This window comes from Chelonoidis abingdonii, chromosome 2 (genome assembly GCF_003597395.2).
Source record: "Chelonoidis abingdonii isolate Lonesome George chromosome 2, CheloAbing_2.0, whole genome shotgun sequence".
Classification (NCBI taxonomy): Eukaryota; Metazoa; Chordata; order Testudines; family Testudinidae; genus Chelonoidis; species Chelonoidis abingdonii.
The window spans coordinates 253,493,543-253,516,202 of record NC_133770.1 but is presented as its reverse complement, the minus strand read 5'-3'; the positions used below and the strand labels follow the sequence as shown (position 1 = coordinate 253,516,202).

General features: G+C 39.9%; 1 protein-coding gene across 1 annotated transcript in view; it reads right to left on the bottom strand.

Annotated features, from left to right (window-relative positions):
• The window catches only part of CNBD1 (cyclic nucleotide binding domain containing 1), a 290,441-nt gene that overhangs the window by 14,423 nt on the left and 253,358 nt on the right, over positions 1 to 22,660 (bottom strand). The window contains exon 10 of the mRNA XM_032779093.1: positions 15,405 to 15,472. Coding sequence (XP_032634984.1) covers positions 15,405 to 15,472 — 68 coding nt within the window. The remainder of the gene's footprint in view (positions 1 to 15,404; positions 15,473 to 22,660) is intronic.

Here is a 22,660-nt window from a genome sequence, read left to right as displayed (position 1 = left end):
GCCCCTGCCAGAACAACAGATGCAAAACTTGCAGACATATCTCCAATACTACAATGATCGACACTCCCCAGAACCCTCTTTTCAAGATCCATGAGTCCTACACATGCCTATCTCAACCTCATCCAGAGCAATTAAATGTCCCAACAACAACTATGTGGGTGAAACCAGACAATCCCTAACATCTCAAATAAACTCTCACAGAAAAATGACAAAAGACAAAAACTTCATATCTCCCATCCGTGAACACTTCTCACAAACTGATCAATATATCTGGTGTCTCAATCCTCATCCTCAAAGGAAACGTGCACAACACCTTCAAGAGACAATCCTGGGAGCTTGGGGTCACAACTTTGCTAGACACTAAAAATCATGATTCTAATAAAGACATCATATTTATGGATTATAATAAGAATCTGTTACCCACTAACTTGCCCCCCAATCCCACAAACACACACACACACACACTTTTGTCTTATGATTGTAGGAGTGTTAATGGGACACTTCACCTTTAATGGTCCCTTCGAATATGTGCTAACTACTTATGCTAAACTATCTGTACAATCTTGTGTTTAGCTGTGAAGCTCTCAATGCATTTCCTAGACCTAAAGAAGAGTTTTGTGTAAGCTCGAAAGTTTGTCTCTCTCACCAATGGAAGTTGGGCCAATAAAAGTTATTACCTCACCGACCTTGTCTCCCTAGGGGCCTAAAGTCACTTTTTAAAATCGGATTTAGCCTCCTAAACCACTTAGATGCTTTTGAAATTTTTTCCCACGATGTCCTGCTTCATCACCTAAATGTTAAACACTGTCATCATTAATTGCTATCATTAGCTTTTAAAAAATAACTGTAGCAATCTCAGCTACAACTGTTGGTAAAATGTAACCATTATATACTATAGCCAGAGAGAGTATGAACAACACAGAAGTAGCAGTGTTACTTAGAAAAGTCTATATTGCTGGTCAGAATTTCCTAAGATTGTATAGGCCCAATTCTGACACTTATTGATCATTTATAGTGTCTTGTTCACCAAAGAGCCATGTTGCAATCTATTGGGATACTTAAGAGTGTAAGGTATTATTCTACATAAGATTTGCAACATTTGGAAATATCAATCTGAAGAAACAAAGTGACATTCTTTCTTGTGTCCTTCTTTCTTGTGTTGAGTAGCACCTTACTTCACGAGCAGTTTTAATAAAATTAATGAGAACACTAGAAGAGTAAGGTGATGTTCAACATGAAGAAACATAACAGAATCTGGTCCAAAGTAAAACAAACTATGAACATGTGAGTATAGTGACACTATCATAGCTACCACCACAGCTAACTCATATCATTCACCACAGAGACAGTCATTCTCAAGTTGCAGGAGTTCCAAATGATCGTTCAAATGAGCATGATGGCTAATGGTGAATATGAGACGTTACCAGGGGTGGTTATTATTGTTATACTTATTTATCTATGCTGTATATTTTACATGGTTTTTAGCTGGCAACTGAGACAAAATAAATAATGTAAACGTCTGCAAAAAAACTTAAATATGGATGGAAAAACATTTAGAAGTCAATCCTTGGTTTAGATTTGTGACTGCCAAATTGGCAATTTTTCACAATTTGTTCCCAGCTGTGCAATGATCTTCAACTTATAAATAAGGCCATTTTTGGCAGATCAATGACATATGGAAAACAGTAGTCTCCATCAACACAGTCCAGGTTTGTGGGAAAGTAATTATTCTTAATATGGAAAAGAACAAGAAGTGAAATCACTGAGACAAAGAAGCATTAATGAGTCAATTTTCTACAGCTTCACAGATGAGGGGAAATTATTACTTAGCTCAGTAGAACATCATAACTAGCCGTGGCGTGGGACAGATATGAACTTATTCCTCTAACTTGAAACTCCCACAAGTGTTGTCATTATTCTAAAGATAATAAGTGTTCAACCCCCTATTCCATGGAAATACTACAGTATTTGGTACCACTGTTGTCTCGAGAGTTTGGAAAGATTTGTTTTGAATAGTTGTCAAAGGGGAACAGTAAATGTTTACTGCTTTCTAGTTACAGTAGAATATTTTATATTATATTTCTTCAAAGTTTTTTCTCCCAAAATGTTGAATTCAACAAGCACTAATATTTTTTAATCTTTATTAAAGATTTTTCAGATTAACATTAGAAGACTGCAAAATATTGATTCCACACTTATGAAAGTTACTAGAACTATATCTAACACTAATAAAGTTTATTTTTATGAATGTACACAGCTATTTGGGAAAATATTAACAATTTCATACAATACAGTAAAGCACTGTACTATGCTCACAATACTATATTTAGTTGACTATCAAAATAATGGAAGTTTTGTATCAAGAATATAGTGTTTTTTAATAATTTCAGATCAAAATGTTGCCACAATTAAATTTGTGTTCTTGGGCCCTGATCCTTCAAAGGGATCTAGAAGTGTGGACTTTCACAACTGCATGGAGTCCCTCTGAGTTTAACTGGACATTGTATAGGGGTAAACTCTTCCCATATCGATCTCTTGCCAGGATTGGGGTGTTTGAAAGGAAACTTGATTTTATTGGATAGCATCATGCAAAGCTGATCACAGATGCTTACAGTGGTTTTCTAGAGACTTTTTCTATACAGAAAGGGAAAAAAATGAAATCCAAGATGGAAAATACAGTATCAGCATTGTTTTCTTTTTGCCTACCTCTTTGAAGAGATCTTACAGAATTGTCATCAGACACTAAATAACAAAGCCTGATAAATTCCAGAACAAACCAGCATGTGTATATGATAGGAAGCACAGGCTGAATGAATTCAATTACACTCATAAAAGTCCACAAAGTACATTTTTAATACGAATGATCAAATTAAAATTAAGACAAATATATTAAAAAAAATAAAGTTTGGAAAAAGACTGAATTAAAGCATCTTACAACAGCTTGTTCTTTTAGTTTAAAAACATATGATGATTTGCCTTACAAAAGTACCAAAGAAGCAACAATTATTGGAAGTAAGTTTCTAATTACAGACTGGTGTATGGATCCCTTTTACTGTTGATTTCCAATGTGTTTCAAGGTTAGATTTCACCACAGTAATCTTATGATGACCCCGCCCCTCCCAACACATTTCTAAATCCATTGCTACAGAATTTTGTTTTTACAAGATAGTAAAATTATTACCACTCATCACTATTGTAATGTGTGTGGGAGTGGGAACAGCTGACCCCCTCAAGTCTTAAATATTTTATATTAAAAAAAATTGATCAACTGGAGTTTTCAGTTCATAGAGGAATTGGTTGCTCCTCAGATTGAAAAAGTGATTTCTCCTGTTAAGAGCCCCCATGGGGAAATCACTGGGGTTTTTCTATAGAACGGGACGGGGTGCATGTTATTGGACTGGGTTACAGGACCAGGCCCACAGTCTGCAGCTCCTGGCATCATGTCACATTATCCTGCAGATATCTAAAGAAAATGCCTAAGTCAGTTTGAGTGCTTAAAACTCCTAGTCAACATTGTTATGTAGAAAACATGAGGCTATTAAAGTTGTGGGGTCAAAGGACAAGGAAAGACCTCAACCATCCACACAAGGCAAAATGCTTTCCTTTTTAAACATAGAAAGTGCCTCTATCACAGCAGTTTCTATAGGTAGGCTGCAGTGTAACTCTTAAAAATGTATCTTATATTCAAATACCAGTATTAACATTTTAAAAGTGGCCTACACACTCTGCCCCATGGGCTGGTCTACACACAGAAATTACAGTGATTTGACTGAGCTGGTTTCAAAATTCATCTATTTGAATCAGTACCAACCTCTATGGATACTCTTACAACAGTTAAGAGTGGCTAAAATCAATTTAGCTTAAATTTGATTTATCGTGTTAAAATAAATCTATTTAAAGGTGCAATTTTTTAACTGTGCAGGTAATTAACTGTTAGTACAACTTACTAAGAGTTGTGGTAGTTTTTCCATCACTAAATCAAGATTGTCTGTCTTTCTAAAAGACATGCTCTGGTTCAAACAGGAGTTAATTCAGAGAAGTGCTATGGCCTGTGTTATGCAGGAGGTCAGACTACATGATCACAATGGTCCCTTCCGGCCTTGTAATCTATGAATATATTCAGTTCAGTGCCCCTGAACTACTTTAATTATACCAGCTTCTTCCATCCCTCTACAGGCCATTATCCCACCAGAAAATACTCATAGAGTGCAGTGTGCTCCAGCCACATCCCATCCTGCCCCTGGGACATATCCAACATATCCCTTATCCTGAGAGCAGGGAAGGGAACTGACATAGAACCATCACACCCGATCTATATTAATTGGAGTATCTCTCTCCTCATGACACGGGTGTTCCGAGAGGACTATTTAAATCCCCTGTATGTCTCCAGAGTAGTGCAGGAGCTAGGTCTCTCTCTCTCACTGTATATTATATCTATATTAAAGTGAAATCAAAAATTATATTTGATTTCACTTTAATATTTCCACCTCTCTGCTCTTTTTTCACACTTTCTCATAAGGAGAACACAAAACCAATAATGTTTAAGTGTGCTCATCCATCTGTAGACTTCAGTGCCTAGAGCTGTCAATCAAGTTTCTTCCATGACCTCTAAATTCACAAACCAAAACCAAATTCCGCTTCCACCTGCCCAAACAAACACACACACACACACGCACACTCTCCACACACAAAGTTTTCTGCTGACAAGAAGCTAGTGACAACAATTCTTATGAAGTGCATGGTTATAGCTCTGAGTAGTTTTCCTATCTTCTATTATTTTTCAGTGGGGGTGGGGGAGCAGTCAAACTATAACTCTGCTCACATGCGTCTGACAAAGTGGTTATTCACCTACGAAAGCTTATGCTCTAATACTTCTGTTAGTCTATAAGGTGCCACAGGACTCTTTGTCACTTTTTACAGATCCAGACTAACACTGATACTATAACTCTACTGAAATCCTCCATTAATTTCTATTCATCCTCAAAACATTATTGGTATTAGACAGCAATTAATGCTACTAATTTGTAGCACTCACAATCTTTTTTGTATGATTAACTACTGAAGTAGTACAAATCTTTTTTATTTTATTATCTTCCTTAGGATTGGAACTTTTGAGATGAGATTTCATTACAGAAGAGTTGGGGGAAAAGCTCTGAAATCTCTTATCTTAATGTAGACCTGCGTTATTCTAAGAACTGTAATGATTTACCATTTGGTACTCTATTCTGCATAAGCATTGGCATATACTATAAGGAGAATACTGGTTTTGATAATCATGGTTGGATTGTACCATTACTCTAGCCCAGGGGTCGGCAACCTTTCAGAAGTGGTGTGCCAAGTCTTCATTTATTCACTCTAATTTAAGGTTTTGTGTGCTAGTAATACATTTAATGTTTTTAGAAGATCTCTTTCTATAAGTCTATAATATATAACTAAACTATTGTTGTATGTAAAGTAAATAAGGTTTTTAAAATGTTTAAGAAACTTCATTTAAAATTCAATTAAAATGCAGAGCCCCCTGGATTGGTGGCCAGGACCTGGGCAGTGTGAGTGCCACTGAAAATCAGCTCACGTGCTGCCTTTCGCACGCATGCCATAGATTGCCTACTCCTGCTCTAGCCGGAGATAGTACTATTTAAATACTTTAAACAATATAATAGAATCTTCTTAACTGGGGTACACTTTGATGAATGTTCTGGATTAAGTAGCCAACCAAGTTTAAAGGTTTTGTTTTTAAAACCAAACTTAATTGAAATTCTCTCTTGCACCTGCTATTTATACTGTTCTAGGTTTCCAAATTTAACACTCGGCTCTGAGGACACAGAGCAGAAAATTCATGCAGAGAAAAGGCAGGAATTAAAAAGTAAATGGATGTAGAATAAGGAAGGAGTAAGCTCAGACATAAAAGCTACTACAGAGCAAGTCCTCATGGAGATTCTTCTTGGATAACTTATCTCTGTTATCAGACAGCTTCAGTAAGGGTCCCTTATTGTCGGTAGGAAAAATATGGAGGCCATCTGTGTCTGGGAGTTCAGATCACCTGACAGGATTTTGTTCTGCACAGTTGAAATCCTGTGCTTCATCCAGAATCAGGTATCTCATGTAGGGCTGCATCCTGCCAATATTACTCATGTTGAGTGGTAACACAGTCTACAAGTAGTCCCAAAGGTTTCAACATGGCTACTCGCAAAGTGAGGAACTATTCAGCATGAGTAACTGTGATGGAATCTAGGCCATAATAAATTAGCACCACTTCTCTAGCCAAAACAAATTCAAAAGAAGCAGAATTACTATCCTAATTAAGGAGCAGTCATCCCTGGGAAAGATCCCAATTAAGCAGATATCCAAATTAATATATCCCAATTAAGTGGAGTGCACTGTATTTCAATATTTAGCTGACAAGAGGATTTATTAGTCCTATTATATTGATGTAAATGCACCAATAATTATCATTCACCTTCAACAGTCAAAGTATCATTAAGTGTGGGTGAGTTGGCACAGTAGGGGGAAAACTGAAAAATAGGATAGTCACCTTTCCACTGGGCAAAAGCAAATTAAGATCTTTTCTTTTCCACCCTACCAAACCATGCACCATATTCTATGCTTTATGTCTCCACAAATGCCCTCTCATTATGCCCAGCAAAATATTCACTCTATTTTTCAAAATAAGATAATACTAAATGCCTTGACTAAAAAGGCATGATATTATAGACTTGGAAAGATTAATATGGGGTAACTTCAGCTCTGGTCCAACCTAATTGATTCCAGGGACACACATGGCATAAGTTTCTCTTTCACCAGTTTGCATTACAAGATTTTGCATTACCCAACATTATAAGACAGCATTGTTGATATTCTGTTACTTCATGGTGCAAAGGGCAAAATGGGATTGATTTTGATTTTGTAAAGCCTCATGAGCAGGTTTCATTTTTGCAAAGCCAGAAACAGGTGCAGCAAAACTTCCGAAATGTGAAAATGAGTAGCTGAGTTATGTATTGTCATGTATCATTCTGAGCATTAATACGTCTTCTTTAAAAAAGCCTTTAGTATGCATTTCTTAGTTTTTATTCTTTTCAGATTTAAATTAACCATTTTCCCCTCCCTACAAGCATATACGTCAGTCTCTTCTGCCCTTACACTCATCTGCCAGCAATCATTAACCTATCTTATATCCCACTGTAGCCACAGTCACCAGGGCTCTGTTCCATTTCCTCATTCAAATACTCTCATACAGTCTGATTTGCAAAGAAGCTGAGCACGTGCACATATGCAAGGTACAAACTCATCCTCTGACCTATATTACCTCACTGGCAATTCTCACATATCATCACATTACCCATCAGCCCTCTTCCAACTTCCTTCACACTGAGATGGAATCCTACCATCATTCCCCTCCTCCTTTCGTTAATAATTCTTGTCACTTAAATAGTGCCTTCCTGTTCCAAGCACATTGCAAACATTAATTAACTGATCCTCACAACATCCTGGTGATAAATGGAAGGAGGTAAGGGTCTTTCTTTATAGATAGGGAAACTGAGACAGAGTTGAAGTGACTCTCTTGAAGCCACACAATCTGCACTAGGATTCAGGTCTCCCTACTCCCAATAGCTTAAACCACTACACCATGATGCCTCTTAATGGGACATTTTCTCTTATGTCCCTGCAAATTCTCCTTCAACTCTGTTAAATTCCTGCCCTCTACAAATTTGTTATTTGAAAGTAACACTACCAGGTTTAGACCAAGTAAGGAGTAAAATGTATGGATTAACAATGACCATATTTTTTCAATGTTGGCATTGCAGTAGTCAAAATAATATCAGATTGCTGTAGTACTTCCAAGGTTTCAAATGGAAAACAAAGACGTGATATTCTTTTCCCACAGTGAGTTTTCCTCATCAACAGTAATATGAAACATCAGGGAAAATGAAAGCCAAATGGCAGTATTACATTCCAAGTTCACAGGATGGTTTCTTAATATTTTTAAGCAAATGCTCTAATACTACAGACAGAAGTTTTAGTATTTACTAAGAAAGTAAATTATATTTTTAAGAAACAATATTCGTGGGGGCATTACTACAGAATGAAGGACACACACACTGTAGTACCCCTCTTTAGCCAGGGAGATCTTGATATAGGTCCCTGTCAGCACTTCAGAGTGCTAGTTGGGAGGGTGAGTTATCTGAGTGACACATTTTTCCTCCCTTGCCACCTTCCACTTCTGGCCCCTGCATTTGGAAATAAGAATAGGAAACACTCCTTTCTTCTAGCAGCTAAGAGGACTTCTCTGTAGTCCCAGCCCCTGCAGCTAACAGGTGGCAATGTTCCACCACTCTTATTTATGTTGAGTTGTAATTTATTTAATGAGTATTTCACTGAAGTCAGTGGAGTAAGGGACTACTCAGTTTGAGAAAGAATTCTAGAATATGGCCTAAGCTGAACAGAGAGAGGGAAGCACTTATTGGTCAAGGCTTGATTGCGCAACCTTTACTGACGTTAGTGGGCATGCTTACTCACATAAGTTGTCCTGTTGAAGTCAACTGAACCACCAGAGTAAGTAAGTGCTCACCAGCACAAGAATTGCACAAAGTAATCCTCATCTAACTTCTTTCATCTGTGAATGTTAAAGCCCATCATAAACAAAAGGCCAGACTGAGTTTAGGCTCTGCCCTAAATGTGGTGAGATGTACAGCTGCATTGCTGCAAAAGGAGCACCAAGAATGAAATGGTGACTTATTCACAATTCCTTCTCTGTTCCCCTCTTGCTCTAATGGTAGAAAAAAGTTTACTGCAATCCTGAAGAGGGCATAGTTTACTTCTTCCTTTGCATCCATCCAGTTCCATTGGCTGGTGTGCTGGATGAGCAGAGCAATGGCTGTGTTCATGCCCTGTTCCTGTCTGTGCAACAGAAGGAAGCAGTAGCAGGGATCCCTGAACCACATTCCAGATACAGTAACTCCTCAATTAACATTGTAGTTATGTTCCTGAAAAATGCAACTTTAAGTGAAACGATGTTAAGCAAATCCAATTTCCCCATCAGAATGAATGTAAATGAGGGGGGGCTAGGTCCCAGGGAATATTTTTTTGCCATAGAGTACAGTACTATAGTTGAGAGGTGCCCCCACCTTACTCCACACAGGCACAGCCCACTGGCACTGGAGATAATAAGGCAGGCAAGAAGACTGAAGGTGCTATAGGCTAGGAGAAGCATGTTGCGCAGCAGCAGGGGCAGCTTTCCCTACTCTGTAAGCACTGGGGACGGGGGGCTCAACCCTCGACCTGCCCATGCCACCCCAACCCTTTCCCCAAGCCCCCACCCTTAATCCACCTCTTCTTCCCCCTCCTCCTCCTCTTCCTCCCTCTTTACTTGGCAAGCCACGTCCTCACTCCTCCCCCGTCCCTCTCCTGACTCCTGCCCACGGCAAACAGCTGGCTTGCAGCATTCAGGAGGGAGGGGCAGGACACAGTGTGCAGGCTCCCCCTCCCTCTCCTGCCTCCTGAACACTGCAAGCCAGCTGATTGCCGTGGGCAGGAGGCAGGGGAGGTGCACTGTGTCCTCGCTCCTCCCCCCTCCCCATGGCAATCAGCTGGCTGGTGATGTTCAGGGGGCAGGAGGGATGGGGGAGAAGCGAGGACTTAGCATGCAGGCTCCCCTATCCCTCCCCTGCCTGCTGCTCACAGCAATCAGCTGGTTTGTGGCATTCGGGAGGCAGGGGCTGGAGGGGAAGCCAGCTGATTGTCACGGGCAGGAGGTGGGGAAGGCGCTGATCCACAGGGTCTGCTGGCGGGTGGGAGGCACTATGGGGGGGAGGACATAGGGAAGTTGATAGGGGGGCTGCCAGCTGTGGACAAAGCAGGCAGCCAAATGATGCTATAGAGGAACATTGCACAACTTTAAATGGACCATGTTCTGTAATTGAGCAGGGACGTAAGATCAAAACAATGTTAAGCAAGAGGATGTTAAGTGGGGAGTTACCGTAGTGTGGGCTGCTGAGAGTGGCCTTACCCCCCTCAACTGCCCTTTGTGGCAGTATTAGAGCTCATAATAATCTAGTCCTACCTGATTAAGCCTCACAACACCTCTGTGAGGTACATATGGATTGTTATTAAGTATTACAGGAGTAGCCATGTTTGTTGATTTTTACCGACCCAGATTAAGAGTCCTGTGGCACTTTAAAGACTAACAGACATATTGGAGCATAAGCTTTCATGGATGAATACCCACTTCCTCAGATTCACGTTTACACCATGAAAGCTCATGCTCCAATACCTCTGTTAGTCTTTAAGGTGCCACAGGACTCTTTGTTGCTCTTTATGGATTGTATTAGTTTATGGATTGTATTATTATCCTTAATTTACAGGTTAGAAAACTGAAGCACAAAGAAGTTAAATAGTTTGCCAAAGTCACCTTACCAGTCTGTGGTAGGGCAAGGGACAACTCAGATATCCTCAGTTGTGGTGCTGTGCTATAACCACTTGACCCAATAGGTATCTAACACTTGGACATGAGTGCACTGACTCCACCCACTACCAGTTCCAATGGAGCAACCAGAGAAAATGCTTCCCTATCTCAGAAGTTGAGTTCACTGACCTCAGAGTATTCCCACTCCATGCATCTTGAGGACCAAACAATGTGACTTTAGAAAAGGAGAAAATGTTACAGTAGAACTACTGTTTTTGTTAGTAAAGCTAAGGTTGTATGATATTTATTAGAGTAAAATAAATGTGATTGCTTAAACATTATATAGTAACCAGACTGAATAATAAAATGCACTATGAATATTTGATGCCATAACAGTTGTGCAATCAATCTAAATGTTTTTAGTAGCTAAGTATGAACTACTTTGTGATTTCATTTTAAATAATTTATTAAATTGTGTACATTGGGGGAGGGTGCCCCACGAATGTTTTTTTACTGTCCGTGAGAAATGGGTATTTCACACTAATAGGAAAAAAGAGTCTTGAAGGTCAACTCATTAGCAGATTTAGGTTTTATTGTGACACTGCACCCCATGTTCTTTATGGATGTATGATTATGATATCATTATGACATGATGCAATTTGTACAAGATGAGTCATGTAAGGTGTCATTGGAAAAATTATGATTTGATTAATATGATTATCCTAATTGTATGCATCTATCATTTTTGTATCTGAAGTTATAAATATTGATGATGTATCTGTGTTTCAGATGTGGTTACACTTGCGTGACCCCTCCTAGGCAAAATGCTTCCAGCCTAGACAGCTGGTTGTGAAGGGCCTATTCAGGGTAATGGGCCATTAGAAAAAACAATAGGCCTTAGGATAAGCTTATCCCCCACCTGGTGAGCCTTTCTGAGAATGCTCCAGACAGCCTATGAGTAATGACTGCTATGACTCAGCAGGACATGAAAGGACATGTGACCAGACCACAAAACACTGATCTCCATTTTGAGTACCTATATTTTTCCACAAACTGGGCAGGGAACTGATTTTGGAATAGGGGGTTCCTGCCATATGTTAAATTTGTATAAGGTGGAGTGTGACATCATCAAGGGGCCCCACTCCTCACACAAGAGAGCTCCTGGAAACATCTGAGGAACAAAGATTGGACTTGGAAAAGGGTCAGTCCCAGGCTAAAAGGATTTCTAGCCTATGTACGGAAACCTGGGGAACTGCTAGTATCATCAGCCAGGGTGAGAGTTTGCTAATTCATATCCAATCTACCTAATATTTTAGGCTTAGTTTGCAGTTTTGTTTGTTTGGTGGGTAATCTGCTATGATCTGTTTGCTGTCACTTATAAATCACTTAAAATCTATCTTGTTTCAGTTAATAAACCTGTGTTGTGTTTTAATCTAAACCAGTGTGCCTTCGACTGAAGTGTCTGGGGAAAATCTCAGCTTGGTTTAACACACGTGTATTGTACATATTCTTCTTCTCATTGAAGGAGAGGCAAACTGAGTAATAAATTCATACTGGTCAGGGTTTCTACCAGAGCAGGACGGTTCAGTTCTTAGGACCTGGGCTGGGGGATATTTTGGCTGTAGTGCTTGGTGTTGGTTCATGCAGTGGCTGGCCAAAGCCTGCATGTAACTGCAACTGGGTGTGTCCCTGCCTGTGTGAATTCTGGTGGAAGTGTAGGTCTGGGACCAGTCTATAGCTTATCAGAGCAGCACAGTGCTGAGAGGGAGCCCAGGCTGGTGAGTGAGAGAGCTCAGTGGTACCACACTTCCAGGTGGCACCCAGGAGGGAACCTTTCACAGTGTACATTGGTGAGGGGGCTCTCCCCAAATGTTGTTTACTGTCTGTGGGAAATGAGTATTTCACACTAATGGGAAAAAGGGGTCTTGAAGTTCAACTCATTAGCAGAGTTAGGTTTTATGACCCCCAATCCAGCAAGGTAATCAAGCACATGCTTTACTTTTACTATTATTAGATGTTCTTGTGCTTTGTGACACATGGTAACCCAATCTTTCAACCTCCAGCTGTTAAATGTCTGTTCTTGCTCTGTTATAGTCTGTTTCCATGACAGCAACATATTTCTCCATGGTTTTCTTATGTTATCTCGTCCTGCTCTTTTCTGTATGTGATCCAATTGTTTCTCAGTAATTCCATCATTTGACTTCCATGTTAGTTTTTGATTCCTGATACTGAAGAGTTTCCCCCCCAAATACATAGGTTATATATACTGCACTGCTTAATGAATCTTTCACCATTGTCTATTTGTCCCTCAGTTCTATGATTACCTGTGCAATGTTCACATCTAGGGCTGTCATTATCAACTTGGACTTTCATATCACCCATAACCAGAATGACATAAGCATGGATCTGATTTAATACATCTTTCAACCTATTGTGGAAAGTGTCTTTTACCTGTTTATCATGATCTGTTTAGGTGTGAAACACTGGTTAATAGTTACTTTAGCATGACTTGTAACAATGTTCTCTTATAAATTTTGTAAGCCAACTAGTTTCCATTCCTGTAGCACCTGAGTTGCCTTTTTGTTAAGGAGTATGAGTATCAGCTTGTCTGAATGAAGTCTTCCACATCCAGTCCATCTCAGTTTGCTCACTCCAAGAATACTAATATTAAACTGAGTCATTTTTCTATCTACTTGACTCAGTTTCCCAGTGCCCCACATGGTTCTCACTTTCACGTACACAATTCTAGTTTTGGCTGTTAAGTTATCTTTAGGGCCCTATCAAATTCAGAGCCAGGAAATGTGTGTCACAGACTGTGAAATCTGGTCTCCCCTGTGAAATCTGACAGTGTAGGATCAGTTGTGGTATTGCCACCCCTACTTCTGTGCTGCTTCTGGCGGTGGCGCTGCCTTTAGAACTGGGCACTTGGCCAGCAGCCACCGCTCTCCAGCCACCCAGCTGTGAAGGCAGGGCAGAAGTAAAGTTGGCAAAACCCCCCACAATATCCTTGTGACCCCCAGTTTGAGAAACACTGACTTAACGACTTTACAAATATGCACAGTCTAATGAGGACCATTGCTCCACCCAAAATGACCACAGTTGATGGCTCCAGATATCATGTAGTGAAGTTCTCAGATCTGGCTCAATCCTGAAAATCCATACACTTCTGGGGCAGCCCCGGAGACAATGCCAGGTAGGGTTACCATGTACTCCCTTTTGCTCATTGATGGAGAATTTGAGAGGTTGGTATGCTGAGGCATTTTTGTCCATCCTGGTGACAAGGCTGTAAAGCATGCAATGCCACTTTTGAGTATGATGAGCGACTAAAGGAAAGCCAGATCTTTGTGAGATTGTGATGTTTTGCACAATGTCAGATGACTTTATGCTCAGGATTTGGTGTGATGGAGCATATAGAATGCCTCTAGCCACTCCAGGCTGAAAAACCTTGCTGAATCAGAGCCCTTGTCAGCAGCTGTAATTGATGCAATTTTGAAAGAATGAGCTAGATTCTGTTCTCTGTGAAGCTAGTATAAATACAGCATCACTTCACTGAGTCAGTTGCATGTTTGGTGACAAGAAAATAGGATCTAATTCCTCCCAGTATGTCTGCTTCTCCCTTTATACACACACCAAGATTACTTGTAGCTATTTTATTTTAGGTTTGCTGAATAAATAATTGTTCCTGTGCAGACTAATTGATAATCAGAACTTGAAAATTGAGTTCTCTCTTTTTTGCTAAGTAAAGTTTGGCCAGGGTCAAGCTTCCTGCCATTTTACTGCTAAAAACACTTGGTTCCTTCTTAGATTTGCATATATCACTGGCTTAAGAGGTGTATATTCATCAGTTGAAGATCTGCTCTGATATGATATCACAATATTGGCTGTGGTTCTGTGTACGTGTTTATGTCTCACACATACACATAGAGCTGTTTTTCATTGACAAGACAAATCAATCTAATTCCTTCCATGGCTTTATATTGAATACAACATTAATTTCCAGAGAGGTAAGACCAACTGATTTATTCATTTGCCGAAATATTTCACTTTGTCCAAGCTTTATTTTAAATCCTGCTTGAACTCCAACAGTATCTAGTGCCAGACACCTTCCCCTCCTGTAGCTTATTTACACCATTTTTGTGTTCTAAGTGGTCCATATGGTCTCTCTGGCGTATTCCGCCAGGACAGAAGCAAAGTTAAGCTTAGAGTCCAATTCTCTTTCAGCCCCTGTATAGAACGGCATGCTGGGGCCATGGCTGGAGGAATAAAGAGGAGTAGCCACACTGCTCTCGCTGTTACAGACTGTAGAACAGCTTATTTGAAAGTAGGCAAGGGTGCACTAGCCCCTGGAACAATGCAGAATCCGAATGGCACAAATAGATTTTAAAGTCACCTTAGACCTCACTCTGTCTGGATAGTGTCTTCTGAGCTGTAACTTCTGAAAGTTGAGCATAGAATTTGGCCCCTTATATGCAGCCTACACAGATCCCCTTGATGCTAAAAAAGAGCATGTATGCTGAGTGATTCAGGGAAATGTATTTTCGAAGGACTCTGTGCAGTTTTTTAAACAGGCCTCTTCTAACAATGTGTTTGCATGCCAAAAAAAAGCGAAAGCAAGTATCTTTGTTGTGACTGGGAGACTATTGTAAATTCTTGTGCTGTCACAAAATATAGCTGCAAGCAATACCAACATACATTAGCAGGTGGATGAACTGACAACAGCTTTCATTCACTTTCTGCTTCACTTTGCATTTTTTTCCCAGACAAATGTAAAAATACTGATTTCTACAGACATTTGTATCCTACCTTGTTTTCCTATTTAACTTGTTAGCACGCAGTGAGCCAAGGGGAGAAATTACTACTTCTCTCATCACAACCTTATTCAGGTCTAATTCCTTTAGAGCAGTCCAGGGCATCAACTGATGTACACTTTCATAGCTCTATTGACTTTAACTGAAGATCTTCCCCTTCATTCTAAACATATCACATCTTGAGCTTTTAAACTTACTTGCGTGATATTATTAAATGTTGGCTCAGCTGTTTGGAGGAGAAGCATTTGAATCACCACGTCCAAACCTAAAACAAAAGGGTGGAAGAAATTACTCAAAATTTTAAAATTTAACACAAATGACAGAAGCAGCAGAAAAGTGAGTGGGTGAAATATTCTTAATCGATTATAGCTACAGTGAATGATGTCACTAGTTAGAGGCTAACCCAAAGGCCAAGGAAGCCAATGGGAATCTTTCTATTCACTTCACAGGGTTTTTTATTAGACTCTTAAAGAGGGCATATTCTTGTTTGCCGAACTCACACAAGCAAACCCACTGACCTGAATGACCCATTTGAGTAAGACAAATGGTTTTGCCTCAGTATATAGACAATGTTCTCTCTCCAATCCAGGTTTGGAAGGAAAGCCTGCTTCAAAGGTTCCTGATTACTCTGGTTTAATAATGCTGCAAACACTTATGAAGGTTTCTCTTTGCACAGGGTGAACATGATTGCATGTTACTCTGAAGAATCAAAACAATTATTTATTCACAAGAGCCAAATCCTGCTCACCTTGCACATGTGATCAGTCCCAGTGACTTCAGTAGGCCTGTGACAGATTTCTGTTACCAATCTGCCTAAGGCATCAGGTGATCAGGCTGAAGCCACAGGATTTTTTGGGGAGGAGATGACAGAACACATCAATCATCTAAATTTTAAAGCTTTAATAATAAAATAAAATAACAGCAGTGAGTGCTGGGAATGCTCCCACATCACTTGAGGGAAGAAAGAAAAGTGTTAGCGCCCCAAGGCCTAACCCACTTTCATACTCACACATGCACTACCCAAGACTGACCAGGCCTGGGTGTAACATCAGCAAAAAGGGGGAGTGGGAAAGGGGGAGAAGGATGGACAAGAGTGTCGACCTGGGCCCAGGCCATCCAGGTTTGCTGTTGCTCTCCAAATTGCTCCAGCTCTCAGGAGGGATTTAAGTCCTGGCTCTTTGGGGACGGGGCGGGGGGGTGCTCCATTTGGACACCTCTTCTCCTGGTGCCTTCTGTGCCAGTCCAAACTGGCTTTCTGTGGCTTCTTTAGCTTTCCCAAAACACCCCAGCTCCTGGGACTCAAGGCTTGGCCCCTCCGCTTGTCATCTCATCTGTGTTTTCAATTTCTGCAGCCCTGGACTTTGTTTTCTTCTTCAGTGGCCTTGCTGTCTTGCAGGTCTGTACAGTTGGATTTTTCTTTCTCACAGCTGCTCGGGCACATTCAAGCCCCCGTCTTTCTCAGCTGTCAGCCAAGTCTTGGCTGTGAGCAGTGTCCTTGGGCAGCTGGGGCCAGCATCTTATCTTCGACCTGAGACTGAGCGAGCTGAAGTGTTGAGTTAACCCATTCTCTGCTCTTTTCCTTCCTCCCCTCTCGGCCTCTTGTACCTCCAAAGAAAACTTCCACTCCCAACTCACACACCTTTGACCCTCCCCAAAATGCTTTGCAATGCTTGCAACAAAGTTAGCATTATACAATGCTGATCTGCTTTCCCACGGGACTCCCTGATGGAAGGCTCCTTGGGGAGTGACAGGCCTGCTCATGTGAGTAAGATGAGCAAGAATTCACCCACAGTCTTTAATGGTAGAGACTCATTTTATAGGAGGGTTTAAATAGTAATAACAACAACAACTTATTAACAGCTTAGTCTTAGGCCAAGGAACAAAAAAGTATTGCAGCAGAACTTTAAACTAAATCCAAAGTTATAAAATACTGCAATGCATATAAATAAAAAAGTAAAAAGGGATATAAACCAGATATCACCAGGTCACTTCCTTTTCCTTGTTTTAGTGGCTGACCATGCATATAGGGAAATTGCTCGGATCACAAGTATGTTGTCAGTTCCTAACAAATATTCTATTTTCTGACACCTGTCAAGGCCCTCCTGAATGTATTATTGCACAGATTGTCTAAATCTGGCGTACCCATGAATCTTGTTAACAAGAGGGAACCAAGGTGATATCTTTGTAACAGAAACAACTGTCATATCCAGATGCTTATTAGAATCCGCTGCCCTCAATTTAATTAGGGATTTCATATTTTTATACTTAAATCTAATAATTTCCAATTCTGAGAAATGTAGAGAATGCAAAGAATTTTGAATATGCTTTAACCAAGGAAATTTATGAGAGACAGTCCCACTGAGCTGTTCCTCTAACTATAGCCAAGTTGGCAAATGCTGTGGGTACATACTAGGAATACGAAGCCAAAAATAATATTGTGATATTGTGCTTTGGACAAAACAGAATTAATTCCTGTCTTCACTTTAAGAAGAGCAACCAGAGTATTACCGGGAGACCAAGAATCTTCCTAAGAAATTTGTTTTGAATCATTTCAAATTCCATGGGTTCATTCCATCCTCACATTTCTGCACCAAACAAGATTTGAGTTTGAGCCTCAAACACTACAGGATGATGCAATGAAGTTGCTCCCATGAGTTGAAATAAAATGTAACACAGCTTGCACAGAATTTGTGTCCTTGTCTTTTTTTCCCTGAATGTGTTCATCCCACAAACCATTCTCTAAGAAACAGACACTCACGTACGGGAAAGAGCTAACTTGTTCAATATATTGCCAATTGATCCTTTATGCAACCTCTGGCTCTGACTAAAGACAATTACTTTGGAATTTAAATAATTTAGAGGTTCTCCCATTGGCAGTATAAACCAAATGAATTTAATAAATGCTTTAATCCCACTAGTGGTTGCGATAATAGAACCATATCTTCCACATATATTAAGAAAGATAAGGAGATTCATGGATTTTAGAGGGGAAATACTAATCCCCTTTTAATGCTAAAACATAATTGATATAGAAGTTAAAAAGAAAAGGGCTGAGAAGCAGTTCTGCCAAACCACCTTTGTAAATTAGATGGAATCTGTTAATTGCCCACTCAGACCTATTCTAATCTTGGCCACTGTTTGTCTGCGAAGATGTCATAACTAGATAGGTAAGGTAAGGGTTAAGTTTCTTTTACCTGGAAAGGGTAACCAAACACCTGACCAGAGGACCAAACAGAGAACTGGATTGTTTAAAGTCAGGGGCGGGAATTTGTATACTCGGGGTCTTTGTTGTTTTCTTAGCTATGAGGAAACAAGTCTTCTTCTAATTCTCTCCTAATACTTCTTCTAAACATCTGTAAGTACCCAGGAACCGCAAAGTAATTCAGCTATGATGGTCTTTGGGGTGTATTTACCTGTATGTTAATTTGTTGTGCTGGTTTAATTGGGCTATCTTTTAAATCAGACTGTTTCTTTATATTTTCTTATAAGCAAGAGCCTGTATTGAGTTTCTTAATGCAAGATGATTGTTTTATATTTTCTTTCTTTTTAAACCTTGTGAAAGTTCTTTTCCTAGGGAGGCAAAGGGAAAAGCCAGGCTGTGGGCTATTTTCCTATTTGGGTCCAGGGAAAGAGCAGACTACAGGGAAAGAGACGAAGAATTCTCTCTGTTCTCTGGTGGTTACAGTTTTTCCCTCATTCCTGGAGCAAGGGGGGTGGCAGAGCCCAGCTGTGGGTATTTTGCATCTCCATTGTCCTGAGGGAAGCAGAAAAGCTGGTTTCTTGGGTCACACAGGTTAGCCGCGAGGCAAGCCTGATAAGGAGGGGGAAGGGGTTATTTTCCCTGCTTTTAGCATCCAAGGGATTGGGAATCTGGGTGTCCCACCAAGGGAGGGTTGGGGACACCAGAGGGAGGAAAGGGGGGATCAGGCCCCATAGATTAATTCCTGATCTGGTGGCAGCGAGAATATCCAAGCTGGTAGTGAGCTTGGGGGAGTTTCAGGTAAGCCCCCAAACTTTGGACGCAAAAGTCCAGGTTTGGGACAGGACCAGACTGGTGGACACTAAAGTCCAGGTCTGGGACTGGACGGCTAGATTACCACAGAAGAGCTCTTAAAAACAAAAACAAACCAAAAAAACTGCAGATCTATTCCAGGTATTCCCAATTCGCCCCACAGATGGTCCATTTCAATAAAGTCAAAGGATGATTTTAGATCAATAAAAGCCACATATAGTTCCCCCTCATCCTTAGGAGGCACATATTTGTAGATTAAATATGAATGAATAACACAATTATCTGTAATTGAGTGGCCATTTCAGAAACCAGCTGGTTCCTGAGCAAAGAATTTATTTTTTCTGCCCAATCCTCTAATGTTCCCAAAAGATATCTGGTGAAAATTTTTAAAGCAATGTTCAATAAACTGATTGGGGAATAATTCCCCAGGTTTCTCATATCCCCCTTTTTGTGAAGTGGATTGATAATACCAGTAGCCTAACCTGAGTGGAAAATCTGTGCATTATTTATATCAAGATCAGGTGCCCGCCAGTCAATGTTCTCCTTAAATATTTCTGCAGGAATAAAAATCTTTCCCTGGCATCAATCTTTCCCTGGCAATAGGTCAGATTAGCAGCTCAAATGCTAATGCAGGCTCCCTTATAGACTTGAATTCCAGCTGCTAACCTGAGTTAAAAGCAGAGCTACTGTGTCTTCACTGCTATTTGAACTTAAGTTAACACACTCCCCTGCCCCATGTAGACATACCCATTATGAATTTTTGAAATTATTAATATATAGTATTCCCATATACATTTCCATGCATGTTTCTGTATGCTCCCATATGCTAATCCTCTAATTTTATATGGTGATTTCATTATTGTCTATTAGGATGATGATTTTATTATTCAGATGGCTTGTCAATCAATTTATCACATGGTAATCACTTCTACATATCTGGTGTGTACATACAGTGATAGAGGAATTCATCATATACTTCTGGGCTCATCACTTGCTCTTTAGAACATTAATCTATTACCCGGGACTTATTTGAACATTCTAAACTCCTGGTCACTCTCAGACACTTTAAAAAAATATATATCAGTCTCTTTCTCCACCTGAATATGGAAATTTCCCTCCACAAAATTACACCTCCCAAATTCCAGGAAGGGTCAGATACCGCCCTGCACCAGTAATAGCTTTTTTTCACATGAACATACCACAACTTTAAAGTCTGTTATTTTGCAGTCCTCAGTGACTATAAATACATGTTTTATACGCCCTTTCCCATGGGTATCTCACCTTACTTAAGCCTTAGAGCCAGTGCTAGAGACCCTTACTTTTCTGCATAAACCTTGCTCATTACATATAATTCCTCTGAAGATAGTCGGATTACTAACATAAGAATGACCCACACAAGGTTTTGCAGCCCTGAGTTCATCACTTATGAAAGAAAAATATATTTTTCCTCTCTCCGCACCTCATTAAAAACAGAAAATGTTGAATAGAAATTTAAATTACATCAAATTTTTGATGGAAAATTTTGACCTGTGCTATCATATCAAAATTCATTCTGATATACAGAGACAGCAGGTATAAACTTGGCCCTTTTGAAGTCAATGATAAAACTTCCATTGACTTCAATAGGGTCACCCACTATACCAGGGGTAGGCAACCTATGGCACGCATGCCAAAGGCAGCACGTGAGCTGATTTTCAGTGGCACTCACACTGTCCAGGTCCTGGCCACTGGTCTGGGGGGTTCTGCATCTTAATTTAATTTTAAATGAAGCTTCTTAAACATTTTAAAAACCTTATTTACTTTACATACAACGATAGTTTAGTTATATATTATAGACTTATAGGAAGACCTTCTAAAAACATTAAAATGTATTACTGGCACTGTCATAGCTTCAGGCATGCAAAACCTTAAATTAGAGTGAATAAATGAAGACTCGGCACACCACTTCTGAAAGGTTTGCCAACCCCTGCACTATACTGTAAAATATAAGCTCAACCAGTTACAGTTCTACATTTTCTGACTTCTAATTTCTGCACAGTGCAGAAATAGCCTCACATACTCTCACTAGTTTATAGAAGATCCTACGTGTGCCTAATCCTATGTAGGGTGTGCTGTTCAGGATCAATTTCTGCCCTTTGGTTCTGTTTTCAAACACAGTCCTACTCAGCACAAACTTTTGAAAATAGAGCCCAAAGAGGCTATTTAACCTCTGTCGTACAGATTTCAGTGTTTTTCTCCAAGATCCACAAATCTCTTAAATACTTTTTCCTTGAGTTGAAAAACCAGGCAAACAATACCAATCTGTTGGGCCTTCATCTTATAAAGTGACTTGCAGTTATTATATTAAATTCCATAATGCTAGAAAACCCTTCCGGATATGACTTCAATAATGCTTTTAAAGCACACAAAAGTTACAAAACTTTAAAAAGAGTTAGTAGGATGACCTCAGGTTCATGTTTTATATGCCTTCCATATTGCAGCAGCAAGCCCTATCAAGCTCTCTTCATATCTCTATACAGAAAAGGACAATAAAGGTCAAGCAAACAGAATGAATGAATAAACAAACTTGGAAATGTTTAAACTTGAGCAACTCAATCTATGTAGCTCACTTCATCTAGAACTTTGGAACTGCTCCTAGAACTGCCTGAATGTAATGGCCCATTCAGCCTCCAGTAGTCAGTATTCTACAAAAACAAAGTCTACAGATACAATTAGTAATTTACATTATGCCTTTTATAATAGCCAGTTGTGGAATTTTTTCAGCAGATTTACTCAACTTTATTTATAAATGCTTCTTGGTTACTTCCTATCAACTCTTGCTGAACATTTTGTCAGACACAGTCAGAGGTTAATTTATATTATTGATTTGCCCAGCTATGTTTTTAATCTTTGCCAATATGCTAAACTTTTCTTATCTGTACATGTGCTAGCCAGCATAGCCAAGTCCTTTTCAATGGGATTAAATCTGCAATAGGTAAAGAGTGCACTGTTAAAGGATGTGTCATAATTTTAGTAAGAATGGGCTAAATTCACAAGAAGGCCTTGGGCATTGCAGCATCTTATTTTTAGGTACACTACCACCTAGCGGACTTCACAACACCGAACCGAGGCAGCCAGGCTCCTGACACAATGCAGTGGGAGAGTTTGGTGTCTAAGGGTATGTCTACACTTTGGGATTATTCCGATTTTACATAAACCGGTTTTGTAAAACAGATTGTATAAAGTCGAGTGCATGCAGCCACACTAAGCACATTAATTCGGTGGTGTGCGTCCATGGTCCTAGGCTAACATCGATTTCTGAAGCGTTGCACTGTGAGTAGCTATCCCGTAGCTATCCCATAGTTCCCGCAGTCTCCTCTGCCCATTGGAATTCTGGGTTGAGACCCCAATGCATGATGGTGCAAAAACAGTGTCACAGGTGATTCTGGGTAAATGTTGTCA